This window comes from Cyprinodon variegatus, unplaced genomic scaffold (genome assembly GCF_000732505.1).
Source record: "Cyprinodon variegatus isolate N-32 unplaced genomic scaffold, C_variegatus-1.0 Scaffold451, whole genome shotgun sequence".
NCBI classification, from domain to species: Eukaryota; Metazoa; Chordata; class Actinopteri; order Cyprinodontiformes; family Cyprinodontidae; genus Cyprinodon; species Cyprinodon variegatus.
In genome coordinates this window covers 220,762-237,763 of record NW_015150904.1, presented here as the reverse complement: position 1 = coordinate 237,763, position 17,002 = coordinate 220,762, and the positions used below count along the sequence as shown (strand labels likewise).

Sequence of the window (17,002 nt, the reverse complement as noted above, 5' to 3'; positions counted from 1 at the left end):
TTACAGGGATTTGGAATTAATCCCCTTGTTCCCTGGTTTTGATTATCCACAGACACACTGTTTTACGGATCTTTTTGTTCTCCATGCAGGGCTGGGATTGAGGCCAGGCAGTGGAGAAATGCGATAAACTAGATACAGGGGCTCTGTAATAATGTGAAGCGCAAACACAATGACACTGCTGTGTCGCACTGTAGATTATAGCCAAGCTAATGTGGCAGATGGCAAGTGATCACCGGAGAGTGCAGGGCTAGATCTCTTTCCAAACGCCATTCATCACCTAGATGTCACCAGCTGCAGATATAAAAATAATAATCATATGCATACACTGTAATTATAAAACAGCAGAATGATTCAAGCTCACTTTTAGAGAGAGAAATGTTGATAATGCACAACTAAAGTCAGCCAGTGTTTTTATTTATTTTATTTTTGTTCATCTAAACCACCATAATCCCGCTCATCTCTGTCTGTGCCACTGTCAACCACCACAACCAGCAGGATTAGCCATGAGAACTCAATCATATTAATCCCATTCATTTGTGTAATGCCCTTGACCTCTGCGGTGTCAGATACTGCTAAACCTATAAATTCCTATGAATCTGCATCAGGGGAATCACGGATCAGGACATCTGCTGCGGAAACCTGCACCAACATCGATATTAAGCCGTTACGGACACTAAATGTCTGTCTATATTTGGAAGAGCGGCTCCTTTTGGAGGCTGGGTTTTTTGTGGGGACAGTTGGACGGCCTTATCCAAGCATCAACAGAAACCCTTAATGCATCACAATACCCTGGTGCCGCCTCTCACAGTTTGCGTTTGAAAACAAACGCAGTGATTTGAATTCCTATAGAGAGCAATAGCGTATTGCGTTAGACTGATTACCATCTGATGACAGGGTGAGTTTCACACAGCAGGTCTCAATGGGTTTACCAGCTTTAAGACTGTATATTTTAAATGTCCGTTAACTTTCCAGACAGTAGAAATTGCAAGGCATGAGCTTTAACACATACTTTCTCCGAAGCAATGTAATTTTAACTTGGATACGATGAATTGTTTCATGCAGGGCTGATGTCGTGTTAATCCACTACCTCTCTCCTCTGCATAAACAACACCAGGTGTTATTTCTGCAGAGAATGCTTACCTTGACATTTTCTAACACCGCAATTTGAGCTTGAGGTGGGAGAGGGGGAGTGGGGGGGTTCTTTGTAACCACAAGGCTCGTTATTTAAAAGGTAGCTGCGGTATAATTAGAAGAGAGGCTCCAGCAAAGTCACAAACATCAGCTGGAGAGTGAAGTAATTATTCTCTAATAAAGCCTGAGCCCACAGCTGGAGTCACTGTCACCACATGGCAGCTTGCATCTGACAAAACCAGAGCGGCTTCAGCTAAAAGGGCGCACAGCAAGAGGCCACCTCACCTTTAACATTTCACACTCCATAGAACCCATTAGCAGATTGGATTCCCTGGCTCATCGTCACCGCGGCTGCTGATTACTGATACACTCCACTGCCAGTCAACTCCCTCCCATGACTCCTCATTCTGCCAATCATCTGTGGACATTTCTGAGGTTGTCCGCAGGGATGAATAATTCAGCATAACCTCTTGGAGTTTTTTTTTTCTTTCCTTAATCTGGTTTGACCGTTTCAAGTTATGAAGCTGGGCTGCACAGTGATCCAGTGGGTAGCACTTGCCTTGCAGCAAGAAGGTTCCGGGTTCGATTCCCAGCCCGGGGTCTTTCTGCATGGAGTTTGCATGTTCCCCCCCTTGCATGCATGGGATCTCTCCGGGTACACTGGCTTCCTCCCAAAGTCCAAAAACATGAATGTAAGATTATTTGGCTTCTCTAGATTCTCCTTAGGTGTGAGTGTGTGCGTGAATGGTTGTTTGTCCTGTTTGTCTCTGTGTTGCCCTGCAAAAGACTGTTGACCTGTAAAGGGTGTAGCCCGCCTCTCGCCCGTAGAGAGCTGGAGATAGTCACCAGCACCCCTCTCGACCCCAGCAGGGATAAGCGTGACAGAAGATGAATGGATGGATGAATGAAGTTATGAAGCGGACAAGATCATTGCGCAACATTAAATAAATGAAAAAAAAAAAAACAATATCAAACTCAAAATTTGAATCTTTAATCCGAAAATCATTTTCCTTTTACTGAGAATGGGTCAAGTATCCACTACGGGTCTTTAAATTAACCAAACCAAATAACAGCTCCTTAAGGTGCCCTAAATGAACATCCTCAAAGACTCCTCAATTAGCACTCCTAAATCTGTTGTTACTTCAGCTCCACACCCAGACTTGGTATGAACGTGATGCAAGATTAGTTCTTAGTTATCTCTGACAACAAACACATTGTTCAAACTAATGCACTGAAACCACGCCAATGGATCAGCTCCCTAATCACCCGAACCCTACTGAGAGGGAAGAGGCAGGGGTCCAATCATATAAAAAAAAACACTCAGCGTGGGCTCAGCTACAGGGTCTGCATTCCATGATAAAAGAAAAGCATCTGCTTAAGTGTTGCTTAAAGGCCCAATCCTGCAGCAGGCCAAAAGAACACAGACCCATCACCCTGCCAGAGCATGACAGAATGGAAGGAGCTGGATAATGAAGAGCATCTGTCTCCGGCTGCCATTTTCCCTGATGATCTAAATAAGGATGTAAGAAGCTAAGCTTTAGGTAACCAGCAGTAGTTTGTAAGGACGCTGCCAATGAGGCTGAAAACTACCCATGACTCACCAGTCTAGACAGAAAGTATTCAACATTTTTAACCCAACAGACTTTGCAAAGTTTGGATTATTTTCCTGAGTAGACAAAATAAATCCAAATATCTCCACTGATTTTCCACTAAGTTTTTTTCATTGTTATTTTTAATAATTGTCTTTACCTTGTTATAATGGATCATTAGAAATACCAACCTATACCCCCCCCCCCCACACACACACACACAATTTTATATTAGTCTAAAAGCTCTTCTGCTTCTAAAATCAGATTATTGTTGCAAATTTGGACCATCTTTTAGAAAATGGACAAGTTTAGAGCCAGTACTTTATTTCTGATGCATCTTTTTTTAATAAAAGGCACCAATAATTGTGCTGTGTTCAGAAATTGGATGATTTTACTCTGGACAAAGTGTATGAGAAGAAAAGAACAGCCTCAGAAGAAGCAAATATATCCCATAAAGCTTTGTGCGAAGATCTCTCCTCGCAAAGCGTTATGGGAATGGCTGTCATGGCTGCCTGCTGTCGCTACCGGACAGCGGCGACTAATAAAGATTGCGAGGGCACCGTGCAGTGGAGGAGGAGTTATGCGACCAATGGGGAGAAAAAAGCAGTGATCATCTGTCCGAGCGGTCAGTTAACTGAGTTCACTTCAAAGTTCGCTATATAGTCTCCGCTCTATATAGTGATTGAGGGATTTAGGGGTTAGGGCGGACATTCTGACACAGTATGCTTGTAACTTTTAAACAGAGCATACACGAGGAGAATCGTGCATGCTCTTGCCCATGTTTAATAGGCATTCCCTCTCCGGGGTACAGGGTTGTGCATGTGATTTTTCTTTAAAATGGAGAGAGCGGGTCTTTTTAAAAATTTGCAAAAATCCTGCACTATACCTTTAATGCATAACACGTTATGTTAACTCAGAATCTATTGTGCACAATGGCTTGGTTTAGTAACAGGGCTAATACCTAAAGTCTCAATTTCTGTGGTAAGACTCCATCAGATTCTTTCAGCTAGACATCTCCTGATCCAGTATTATGTCACAAATATTGCCCTGCATCTCTGCTTCTGCTTAACGTTTATGAAACCCATTGGTTAATAATAAATAAGTCACTTTTTCTCACAACTATGTTTTTTTTGTGCATTTAAGTAATGGGACTTGATCAACCTGTTTTTAACAATCCACATTGCAAAATACAAAATAATGTTAATAATAATAATGTAATCATGTATTTTATTATACTGATGTTGGATCAGTTAATATTTAAAGCTGTGATATCAGTCTAGACACATCCACTTACAGCAGTGAGCTTTCCAGTGGCATCAGAAATAACCACTTGCAACCTTTATGAAGCTGTGCCTTAAAAAAATCTCTATGATATAATTTACTTCAATCTTTTGACTCCCAGACGTTTTAATAACTAATTTTTTTCTGAAAAAAACCAATCAAGAATTACTCCATAGATATCAGACTTAATGCAAAGCTTTGGTAGTTGGGTATAGGTGACACAAAAAGTATTTTCTTTTAGTTTAAGCAATAGTACAGATGTTACCGTTGTCTAAATTGGTTGTGATCTGGGTCACACAACAATTTGCTGACCCCCCATGTAATAGATCTCTGCTCCACAGCAAAACTCCTCCAGTTTCTCTGCAAAGTCTCTTGTGCTTAAGTGGTCACAGCTGCATTTCTTGCTTTGTCCAAGGCTTGAAGAAGAGACTGCTGGTGAGGTTTTTGTTTCATCACCGGGGACTGATTTCTAATTTTCCTTATTTACCACCACGAACCCATTGATGATGGTTCTTGAGAAGATAAATTAAGTTTATAATATTGAAACTTCTTTTTGGCTCCTCCTTGCATCACTGGCGTTGCACGTATCAGTTCAGCAATCCTCTTCGGTTTGTCACAAAAAGCACCTTTTATACGAGTGCGTTATATCTGTGGAATGACTAATGTCTGATATTATATTTAAAAGCAGCTATCGGAACATTCTGAAAACTGGTCAATAATATGCATGTCCCCAATAGCTAGTCAAGCAAAAAGAGTAAAGGAAATATACCAAGTTTTAGATTGGTTGCTTGAATGGAGTATATGGTAGACATATGTTTCAATTGCCATGCATTCAAAATCTGCATGTGATCAATACAATTTGACATTTAGATGAACTCTAACTTACCCATCCCTAAGGTCTATTTTAGTAACCATGATGTAAGGAAAGACGGAGAGGATGCAGGAGAATACAGGTTAATTGCACCTGATAATATTATGCAACATTCTGAGATAGCATCGCAATTACTTCTGTATCTGATGCTGTTCAGCCATAATGGAAATGTTATTGCAAAAGAGATAATGCAATGCTAATTTTTAAATAAGCGTTGCATTATTGACTCCAGCTGTGGGCTCAATCTGTAAATAATAATTAAAAAAGATGTTATGTCATTTCTTTATACTTATTTAGGTGAAACAACTCAATTAAAATTGGCAAGAGCTTGACTACAAAAACTAAGCTGTAATTGTTTACAACAGAACAGCTGCAGCTCTGCTCTTTTGAATGTCTTCACATTTATGAAGACTCAAAAGATGAAAGCAATATTTCAAGACTGTTTAGGAATCCAGTATTACAATGTGCAACAGTTCCATTGAAGTAGGCCTGCTTTTGCACACAATCAAAGGCATGAGAATATGGCAAGAATTTATGGTTTATGACCAGAAGCTTTAGAGTAACATAAGCCCCAACTGGAAGGGATGGGTCTAACCTGAAAGGATCTTTCATGAATGGCCTGTACTCACCTCACCTGAGCTGGCGTGGGAGAGTGTGGCTGGACTTGCTCCAGATCCTCTGGCCTTGCAAATCCTTGGCACAAGGTGAATGACTCTGTCTGTGCGAAGTGCTTGAGCCAATCAGAATAAAGAACCTGAGGCTTATGAGAAAAAAAAAAAAAAAAAAGCACTTGCACGAGCGATTGAGGTTGACCGGTCTGTGGCTCCGGTAACGGGAGCACAGAGGCTCCAAACACAGACCCAGACAGCAGCGTCACAGAAACCTTAAGTTTATGATGATGTCTGGGTTTTGAATTGAGACATAAGTCAAACCACTGAGACCCTTCTGATTATCATCTGAGCAGAAAAAGACAATGAGCAAGTCTGCTTCTCATCCATTTTTAATTGTGAAAGTGAGTGGGTCTAATCTTAGAGGCGTGTTGGAGTCTTAAATGACTTCCTGGGAAGCTGCCAAGTTGTGAATTCAGCAAAAACAAGGAATTTTCCACTGGTTCAGTCCTAAATGGATTGAATTAGTCCAGTTTTAAGACTCTGCTTACTTTAGCCAGTGCATAACTATTGGTAGGAAAAAATGAGAAGTTGGTAGTCTTAATACGTGATAATGTAATTTTATTTTGATCTGACAAGGTAGCATTCAGTTATATAGTATTCAACTATCAACTTGTTTATCCATCCATGCATCCAGTTTTTGTTGCGTGCAGAAAGGACTTTAAAGTCCCCTTCAGTGAGATCAATATCTGTATCAGAATCTCCTTCCGAAAGGACCTTATTGGAAAACCTTCAATATCTCCAAGGTTTATTATAATCAAATGTCAAGAACGGAGAATATTCGGGTACCTGAGCCACAGCAGGTTATATTAACTTTATTCAGTGCGGAGCAGCAGATTTTAACCCAATTTCTAAAGCGGATAGCAGCTCTCCTATGATTAAAACTCATTCAAACTTTTTGGATTTGGGTTCTTTTTCTCCCGGCCATGATTCATATTTGTTAAATCCACAAGTTTTCAACTTTTTTCCCCCTCAGCTCTTCTGCATTTATAGAACAAAGTCTGTTGATGCAGTCCTAATCCATCCAGCTGTCTGCTCCATTCTATAAGCAAGTGTGAATAAGACACCAACATACTCAACCTCCAACACCTTCTGCAGGATAACTATATTAAAGTCTGAGAAAATATGATTAACTAGCCATTGGGCATGGGTGAGATTAGCTGTATTAATGCATATTGATGTTTTTAAAATGTTCGGTTTCAAAAGCACAAATAGTGGTTCCCACTTCCCAGATCTTTACATTCCTGTTTGCAGAGGCCTGAAGAAAATGCATGAAGAAAATGGCGGAACTTCCTTTCTTTAAATAGAGAAAAGTAACCCTGCGCCTCCTCCTTATGTTGCTGTGTAACAACGGTTTTATCAATCAAATAATGTTCCAACATACCCCCCATGTCATTGCAGATCAACACATTTCACAAAGAAGAATAAATGCTACATAAAATCACTGACCTCTTGTCACAAAAAGCTATCAAACAGACAAAGTACAGCCTGTGAGAAGCAAATGTGAAAAAAACAGCAGAAAAAAAAATCAATAATCCAGGAATTACCACCCTGAAGGTACCCATTTCTGGAGAGGAGTGCTGTAAAACAAATTGTCTAAGGCAGGGAGGAGCTTAGGTCAAAGGTTAAAATAGATGGACACAGGAAGTTTATATGGATGACCATCTTCCAACCACCTGCTCGCAGGCACGCCTTGAGGAGCACCATGAAAAAAACAACCTCACTGGCGAAATGACAGCCCGGACAGACTGAACTGCAATTGGTGAAAACATCCTCGCCAAGATAAACAGCAGGCATGACTGGTGATGATTTGCTGGGAATGTCCCAAATGAGACACAGATCTCTAATATCAACAATTAGCTCTAAAGTAGAACAGAAAAAAAACACTTTTAAAACATAACATTAATTGCAAGTGTCCAGCAAATCCCATCTTCGAATGACTCAACGCAAACAGAGCAAACACAGGAAGCAACAACTTGGACATGACACACCGATCATCTGGAGCCTGACCTTTTGTAGTGTTTACAGACAGTTGCAACGGTTTCAAAATGTTTTACGTCCTCGTTCTTGGACAGATGAGGGACAATACAAATGTAAAAAGAAAAGAAAAAAAAAAAAAAAGAGCCAGTTGGGTAACAGAGTTGTCAGCCCGAAGGCTGCTCTGTATTGAGCTGACACATCAGAAAATGCTGAATTCCCAATTGGGAAGCTCTTCTAGGACATCAGAGGTCATTTTTGACTGAGCCATCTCTCTTTCTCTGTAACCTGAATACTTTGACCAGATGGAAAACACAATCTGCTCAAACTCCCTGCAAAAGGGATTTGGCAAGACAGTTAGTTCAGATTACAAAAAAAAAAAGATTAAAATAGCATCTCTGGTAGCTTTAGGACAATTCAATTGACTGTTTGCTGGGGAAAAAAAGTAGACAAAATGTTTATGTTTTGGTGTGTGAGTCAAGACAATTATGTGTGCATAATATTTAAGCTCCACTGTAGTGTTTTCTCCCCTCCTCCACTTTTTTAGAGACTCTGAACAGACGGTGGGAAAAAAAGACTATTTGTCCAGGAGGGGAAAAAAAACCTAAAAAGGAAATGATGTCTTGATATAAAAATAATAATAAAAAAACTGATTTTGAAGCAGATCAGAAAGTGTAAACTAAAAAAACATTTTTTGGGGAAAAAGGATAAAAACTTTCCAAAAGCAAAGAGAACAAAAACTTTTTCATGCTTTTCAGTAAAGAGATCAGAAACTTCTATTTAACTGCATTTTTTCACCCGTCCAAATGTTTTCCTCTGTTTGCTTCAGATGTTTCAAACTGCAGAAACTATGCCGCTCGCAAAAAAACAAACAAACAAAACATTTGCACACAGTGTTCTCCTGATCCTGCTTCATAAAACTACATCCACCGCTGTCATCTTCTATAAAAGCGTTTTCTTGCTCGATCTTTGCATGCTGCATGTTCCTGTCCCCGCAGAAACGAGGAGGAAATCTCAAACAAACGACAGAAACGGAGCGGCGGAGAAATCTCACCAGCTTTACAGGGATCCTTGTAGTCGATCGCCTCTGATGTGGCAGTGGGCTCCACATAGTAGCCCGGATCAACTGCGTCCAAATGCATCGCTAATATCACGTTGAGACAGGATATAAGAAACAAACATCTTGCAGAGAGATCCATGTTTGTTGTGGGATGGGAGGGGGGGGGGGGACTAAAGACAAGGGATAAAGGTAGAGGAAGAGAGAGGGACAGAGGAAAAGACAGAGAGAAGAGTGAGTGAGAAACAGACACAGTGAGTGAGAGAGAGAGAGAAATGGGAGGGTTATTTTTCTTTTTTTCAGCAGGGGGAGATTCTGCTGAGGTGGGGGGGCGGGTTTTAAATCCACCCTCTCTCCGGTGTCTTCTTTAAGGAGGAGGGTTAGGGCCACTGAAAAAAAAAGTTAACTGATTTTTGAATATTATTTCAGTTTAATAAAGGAAAAAAGTCAGAATTCTGACTTTAAATTCAAAATTCTGACTTTAATCTTAGAATTCTGATTTTTTTCCCCTCAGAACTGACTTTAATCTCAAAATTCTCACTTTTTTCTCAGAATTCTGACTTTAATCTCAGAATTCTCACTTTAATCTCAGAATTCTGAATTTAATCTCAGAATTCTCACTTTAATCTCAGAATTCTGACTTTAATCTCAGAATTCTCACTTTAATCTCAGAATTCTGACTTTAATCTTAGAATTCTCACTTTAATCTCAGAATTTTGGATCTTAATGTAGATGGGCACCATGGCGGAAGAGATGTGGGAGAACTCGGCTTCACTGACAAAGATGTGAGTTGTTTGAGAGGGTCAGTAACAAATTTAGTAAAATAATGCAATAACGTGACTTTTTACATGCCCGAGCCCGAGGGCTCCCCCGTGATGCTATTTAATTAATGGAAGAGCAGAAGGTGATTAAAACAAGAGAGCTAGTCTCTACAACAGACATGGCTACGGCTTAGTGCTAACATGTTTGTTAGCTGTCACAATTCAGTCAGAATTCAGAGAAAAGGGCAGAATTCAGAGATTAAAGACAAAATTCTGAGAAAAAAGTCTGAATTCTGAGGTGAAAAAAAGTCAGAATTCTGAGGATATTATACTGAAATAAAATATAAAGATCAGTTAACTTTTTTTATTTTTTCAGTGGCCCTAATCCTCTTCCGTACTTCTTTGCTCTGGGGTCAGTGGTTTCTCTCCTCCAGCTGAGAAACTTTGATGATATGGCAGCAGCAGCTCCACCTCAGTCGGTGATGCTCAGCTGCATTTTTATTGCTCCACCAGGGGAAGCTTGGAAAGCGCTGAAAGGAGGTTCACTTACAAAACAAGTGATAAAAATGACAGTTTATACAATGAAAACCTCTGAGTTTAATTAAACAAACTGAAGGAAATTAGAGGGGAAAAAACTCAAAGGAATGATTTGTAGCTTTTGCTCCGATTGAGTTCTGTTTCCAAAGTGTCAAAAACGTCTAAAGACATCAAGCAGCCAACTTTAATTCAAATGTTTGCTGATACTCAGCGCTGTTGTTTACTTCCGCACACGATGCAAGCATCGTCGCACGTGCGCTGTGGAGCCGCAGCGGCAGCGGCAGAGCCTCGCGCTGATGCACGCACGCGCCCAGACTGCTGGACCTGCAAGGCATTTTTAAACCAACCAGTTGATGCAAACAGCGCGCCACCTGTTGGTGTTTTACCAAAACAAATAAAATACCATTAAGAAAAAATTAAACCTTGACACGAGTATTGATTAGAACGGGCAGATGTTCAAACCCTGGTTTATTACATTAAACCTGACCTTCCCCTATGTTCACTTTCTTTCTGGTTTCGAAATGAATACACTATAGAAAATGAAAAAGAAAATAGTTAATAAACAATTTCATAATAAAATATAATTATGAAAGCCTTACAGAAAGATGTCACCCAAAACAAAATAAAAATGTAACATCAGCATTTCCGCAAATAAACCAATACCTTTTTTTTTTCATTTCTACTCTTTTTATTTCTACTTATGCTTACAGCAAAATTCAAAGAATTGTCATCTTTGCTATATCTTAATTAATGCATATCTTTGCTATTATTACATCTTTAACTTATCCTCTGTGCGCCTTTTAAATATATATTTTTTTAAAGAGTTACTGGTCGTATTGCTCTAACTTTACTTATAGAGGGAGGATTTTTTATCCATCAACTGTGTTCTACACTGATCCATTCCTGGACCAGGAGTAAAACTCCTCTCCAGCAAATTCTGCAGAGATTCGAAAGGCGTTCACTGACCAGAAGGAATGCAAAGTCCTGTCATAACAATTGAGAAATCAATATTTCATGTCCCAACACCATAGCAGTGGGCTGGAATATAGATTGGCAAATAAAGTTTAACTGTACACACCTGTGTCGTAATCTTGTGGGATATAAAAAACAAAAATAAAAGTGCCATCCTACAACTTACATGTTGTAGGATGGCTTCTGACTTCATAAATCATTGATTCAAAACTTGTTAATAGAAAGAGGAGGTCATTTAAAAACATTGACATAATTCAATTTGACAACTTGTGTCTTATTGCAACTACAAACCCAAGTTAGTTGTAACGGGATAATATGACTGTAAATCAAAAAAAATTTTTTGTTTTTATATGCTCAAAGAGATTTGAAAATTGCTGTGTGTATTTATTTTCTGAACACTTTATTTTGGCTCCCCTAGATGCTAGTGCAAGAAATTTCATCAAAAACCCACCTACAGCAATCAATGAATAGAGTAAATCTTTTTATTCATGTATATCATCGGACCTATGTGAACAAACATCATAAAGACCAGGAAACACAAGAGTCTAGTTAAGGATACATTTAAATAGAATAGAGAATCCCTTTAATTGTCACACAATTGGGAAACTGTCAGGGGCGGAGCTAGATGGGGGGCCAGGGGTGGCCATGGCCACCCTAAGCCAATCATTGGCCACCCCTGTGGCCACCCACAACAATTTTTTTCCTCTAATACAGATGGTGGCAACAGTTGTACTCTCAAGTGGAATATTCAAACCGTTTTAATTTTTCATATATTAACATTTACTTGACAACAAAGACACTGTGGTTAATTATGCACATAAATATTCTGAAATTAAAGATAATTACATAATTAATGCTCTTTTCAGAACTAGATTTGGTGTTATATGGGGTAAAGAAAAAATTATGTGTCTCTGCAAGTCATCTAGGAGTCTTCAGTGAAATCATAGATAAATAACTATTTTAATAAAAACGTATTAAATAATCAATTTATGTAAATATTTTTACTTGTAAATATAATTTATTTGCAGAAGGATTATTGATCAAAACAAGTAATGACAATGGAAAAGATGTTTGCCCCAGAACTTAAACCTGAAAGAATTGTATCCACTATATATGCCTCTATTTGTTAGTAAAGGCTGTAGGAAAGGATAGTTTGCCTTCATTTAGAGAATATGGATGTTCATTAATTTTCCTATTGGAACAGTGTAGCTTAACCCTGAGGTTCTGTCGCCTATCCACTTTCGGGCAAACCCCTCAACGTACATTGGATATTGCCTGGCCACCCCTATAAAACATTTTTTGGCTACACCTCTGGAAACGGTGGTTTAAAATCACAGTTAACAAATTCAAAACAATACCACACACTTTGAAAATCTCATTAAACATCTTTCCCCCGATCATCGGTAAACAGACAGAGCAAGGAAAAATACATGACCAAACACATGACAGTTCACCTTAATTGACAAGCCAGGCAAGGAAAATCTAAAGTATACGGTAACTCTGGAAGAGCTGCAGTGGTCCAGAGCTCAGGTATGGGAGATTTTGATTACATGACAGCTATGAATGATCCATCTTAATGCCCCCTTAATGAAAAAGCTGTAGTTATAAATATATGACAAAACTGGACCTGAACAATCCTATTCAGTTTTCCACAAGCCAGAGAAATGGCAAAGCACTCTAATTAGATCATGTCCAAAGTTAACTCTTTATCCACACATGAAGGACAAAAATACACACTGAAAGTGAGAATTTGCTTCACCTAGCCTGAAGCATGGTGAGGGTATCATCATGCTGTTTTTGTCCTCTCCACTGAAACAGTTACTGCTGCTGATAATTGCAGGCAAAATAAACAACATTCTTTTTCTATCTGGCTTCAGTTTCCTGCCAATTTTATCAAACAGTAAGGCTTATATAAGCAGGACGAGACACATTCTTGACTTTATCTTATCTGATTGTTGGTTCTTGGTGGAAATTAAGGCAGGAGGTTGGGTTGGGTGCAACGAGTGTGCCGTGTTTGTACAGTGACTTTAGAAAGATATAAAGCATAAAACATTTCCATCCCTCAAAAACGGAATCTTCAACTTGTTAAGCACACATGTTTAGACAGATAAAGTAATGCAAAACTACTTAGAGGAAAGAAACCAGTTTACTTCAAACAAGAAGGCCAAACAAAATGTAAGCAATGAGCTTTGAACAGTGCTTAGTAACACTGAATCTCAAAATTGGGATTGTGGATCAGGTCTTGAGATCCTCAGCTTAGATTAAACCAAACACTGTATATGATTATGAGTAAGCTTATTTATGTGTTTAAAGACATAAAAACACAACTTAAAAAAATTGAAAAACAAATGTTTTTTATGCTATATTATTACCATAATACCGATGCGCAAAAATGTCTTAGAAATATTTATGCTCCAACCAACAGTATTTGTTATAGGTCCAGTCTAGTGATACTTTGTGGCTCAGAAGATGAAACGGTTGTAAATCTCTGCTTTAGATCATCTACCAAGTTTTCTTTGAGAATTTTCCAAATGAGCATCTTAACGAGCTTTATTATATTATGAAAGAATGCTGAAGTTTGAAAAAGGTTTGCACATAAAGTGAGGATAATAGGAAAAAGTACGCGACTCCCTCACAAACAAACAAAGATTTTCTCACATGGTGTGCAGCATGGAGCATGTCTCTACTCTATGTATCAGAGATGGACAAGAAGCAGAGTACAGAGAGCTGGTGAACCGCTTGTGGCATGGTGTGGAAACAATCTCCTAATTCCGAATGTCAACATAACAATGGAGATGATTGTAGATTTCAGAAGAAACAGGAACACGTTGAATCCTGTTAACATGGGAGAATTTAAAATGGTGGAGGAGGAGTATAAATACCTTGGTGTTCATCTGGAGAACAAACTCGACTGTCTACAAGTAAGGGCAGAGTAGAGTGGACTTCCTAGGGAAGCTTAGCTCCTTTGGCGTTTGCAGAAAGATGATAATATCTTCTACAAGTCTGTTGTGGAGAGTGTGATCTCTTCAATCATCTGCTGGGGTAACAGCAGCAGAGCAAATTACTTAATATGGCTCAACAGTCAAATAAATAAGGTCTGTTCTGTTGTAAATGCATGATGTCTTCATGCATTTTTCCAGTGCCAAAGAAGAACAAAGTGTCTTCAATGAGAGGCGTCTCTAGATCCAGGGCAAGACAGACCACTACAGAAGATCCTTCCTGCCTACAACTATGAACACCTGCAACTCAATGGTTAAAAAAAACAAACAAAACATAACCAAAGGCTATGAGTTATTGCAAAATTTTATTTTCCATTGGGATTCATAAAGTATTTTTGAATAGAATTTACCAGTTTTATACAAATAATGTCTAAAAAAATTGCACACATGGACTGTTCTACAATAGATGACCACTGAAGGTAACTGAATGCATGTTATTCTACTTTAGGGGCATTTCAGTACAGATATTGAATAAAAATGCAAACAATTTCACATTTCCATTTATAAAAATTGGTCAAAAATTTCCAAAATGTAATATTGTGGATTGTTCCATCCCATAAAACTAAAATAAAATAGTCATTATGCTTTATGGTAATACAGTGAAAATATGGGAAATAAGTCAAATAGTATAAAAAGTTTTTCAATGCAGCCAATTGAAAGATTAGTGTGCCTAAGGAATGAGTTTAAATCTCATCACAGTGGAATTTAGCCAACTTCAACAAACATTTAAAGCTCTAATTGTACGAATATATTTTTTTCTTTAAGAAATAAAGTAGGGCTAATAGGTAAGAGTGATATTCTGCACCCCTTTGTTTTTCCTGTGCATGATTCTGCTAGCTTCTTATCAATGAAAATTATTTAAAATATCCAGATTTTGTCTTTTGTGAACAAAGAAGCAGTTAATCTGCAATCTGAGCAATCAGACGTTCATCTGTTAAATGCAACAACCATTGTCATATGGCATTTGTTTAGTCCTGTCAATACAATTCCATTGCTCCTAATTAGTGGGTTACCACTTTTTGGGATGTTTCAAGTCATAAGAATTTTTAATTACTGTCCAAACAATGCATTAGAATCAACAATGATTAAAAACCACAGAAACTGGGTGAATTGTCAGAATCCTTATTTTTACTATTGTTCTTTAGTTTTTTTCCATTGAAACTTAGTTACTATGACATGTTTAGCAATATAAATCATACATCTTTATATAACTAGTGTCTTGAAGAAGCTAATTTTCAAAGTGCGTGTTCTTCAAAGGTATCATTTGTGGGGCTATGATGGCTATGGTAAGCAGTAACAGCCATACACTTAACAAAGATGTTTGTTTTTGACATCACAATATCCCCAAATCTTTGATTTTTTTCAAGGCTGCACTTTAAAAAATGAAAAAGTCTAGAGAGCTGTTCTTAACAAAATGTCTTTTTGTATACACTTGTATGTACAAAATGACAAAATAAAATCTGTCCAAGTCTAAACTGAATCCTTCAAATGCACATTACTTTTCTTGCCCTGAAGGTTCATGTTGCTTTGGTTTATTTAAACAGGAGCTGTGTAAAATGCTTACCTTAAAAAAAAAAATGAAACGAGCACAAGTTTAATTTCAGCCTTTATTGTAACAGTAGAAACAGAAGTTAAATGCCATGTGTCAACACTATTTTGTCTTTCCAACAGCTTAGCTTCCATGTTAATGATTATACTTCACAGCAATGTTGAGATAATGATGCAAACAAATGAGTCATGGAATGATAATTATAACAACTCTGACGAGAGCGGGTTCAGAATCCAAGATTTAGGCAATTTTCTTTTTGCTTTTACATAAAGATGAGTCCAGACATAGGCTGCTGATCTCTGTTCAGATTCCATTCAGATCCACAGCTGACTCTATAAGCTTTACACCAGTTGGCTCTTTCCAAGTAAACCTTCTTCACACTCGTCCACAGACCTGTCCTGCATGTCTCTGCGGTGCGGTAATCCTCTGTGCGCTAGAGATGCCCTGAACTACTGTTTCCAAAACAAAGAGTGAATGAACTCTGCGTGTTCAACGTGGCCGTCGTGTTTTGGCAGTTCGACACATACCAGCGGTCTGATTGGTGATGTGTGCCAAGCCGGGCAAGCTGCTTGCCAGTTTGGCCAGCCCACCGTTGGTGAGCAGCTGATGGATGGCAGTGGTTTTAGAGACCCCTCCTGCTGTGACTACCGGCACCGTCCGGAGCAGAGTGCCGCCGCTGGGACCAACAGAACTCAGGACTGGATCCTGGGATTTTCCACAAACTGCCTGGGAGAAAAACATGAATTAAAAAGTTGCATTTCCCCTCAGTCTAAATGTCACTAGTTCAATTTCGTAACAAAACAATAAAATGTAAAATATGTCTGCTCAGTCAACCATCTGAACTAAACTGCCTCCTTTAAATGACAGAATATGATTTGAAGACATTAACGGTTAAAAACTTGAGAACATTGTAGAAAACTATGATGGACGGTGGTGGTAGCATCATGTTTTGGTTTGGTTTTTCTAATCCTTGTTAATGAAGCATGAGCTAAGATTAGATCAGAACTCCACTTTTTTTTTTTTTTTTAACCAATAGTGCGATTGCCCTACTGATACAGTTTTGTGGAAAGGTGCCTACTTCTACTCTCATGAATGGATCTGTGTACTAGAGGAATCTTTTTCTTCCCTTCTGTGTCGCGGCAAACTCACTTTAAGCATAAAACCGTCTCTTAAAGGACTGAGGTCAGAAAGTCAGTGTCTTACTCTTGTTAAATGTAATATTAATTAAATTGTAATTATATTGCAAATTAAATTAAATGCCCAGTCCTAGGATAAACTACCTCAAAATTCTTCAACTTTACTCCAAATCAAGAGCTAAACACAAATAGGTAATCCATTAGTTATCGATTAATACATTTATCTAAACTAGAGTGATCTTATTGGTCGACTAATGATCAAATGATAAACTGCCATTTCCTTAAAAACTAAAGTTTTCCTTTTTATATAAAGTTGCTTTTTCTTTAACATGAAGGGTTAAACATTTATATACAATACGCTGGACTTTATAAAAAGCGCATCACCATATTTCAACAATTTATTGCACAGGAACTAGGTTATTGAAATAAAAAAACACCAGGTATTTCACTCTGATAAGCAGGCTGTGTCCAAAT

General features: G+C 38.4%; 2 protein-coding genes across 11 annotated transcripts in view; both read right to left on the bottom strand.

Moving 5' to 3' along the window:
• Positions 1 to 8,808, bottom strand: part of bmp1 (bone morphogenetic protein 1) — a 44,582-nt gene extending 35,774 nt beyond the window's left edge. Inside the window, exon 1 of the mRNA XM_015389183.1 lies at positions 8,572 to 8,808. Coding sequence (XP_015244669.1) covers positions 8,572 to 8,716 — 145 coding nt within the window. The 5' untranslated portion in view covers positions 8,717 to 8,808. The remainder of the gene's footprint in view (positions 1 to 8,571) is intronic.
• A 6,617-nt stretch (positions 8,809 to 15,425) lies between these two features.
• kansl3 (KAT8 regulatory NSL complex subunit 3) overlaps positions 15,426 to 17,002 on the bottom strand; it is a 17,801-nt gene continuing 16,224 nt past the window's right edge. For 4 of the 10 annotated variants that reach the window (XM_015389193.1, XM_015389192.1, XM_015389195.1 and 1 more), the window contains one exon: positions 15,426 to 16,118. In XM_015389193.1, coding sequence (XP_015244679.1) covers positions 15,882 to 16,118 — 237 coding nt within the window. In that variant the 3' untranslated portion in view covers positions 15,426 to 15,881. The remainder of the gene's footprint in view (positions 16,119 to 17,002) is intronic. The other 6 variants (XM_015389198.1, XM_015389200.1, XM_015389199.1 and 3 more) reach the window with 4 other exon arrangements.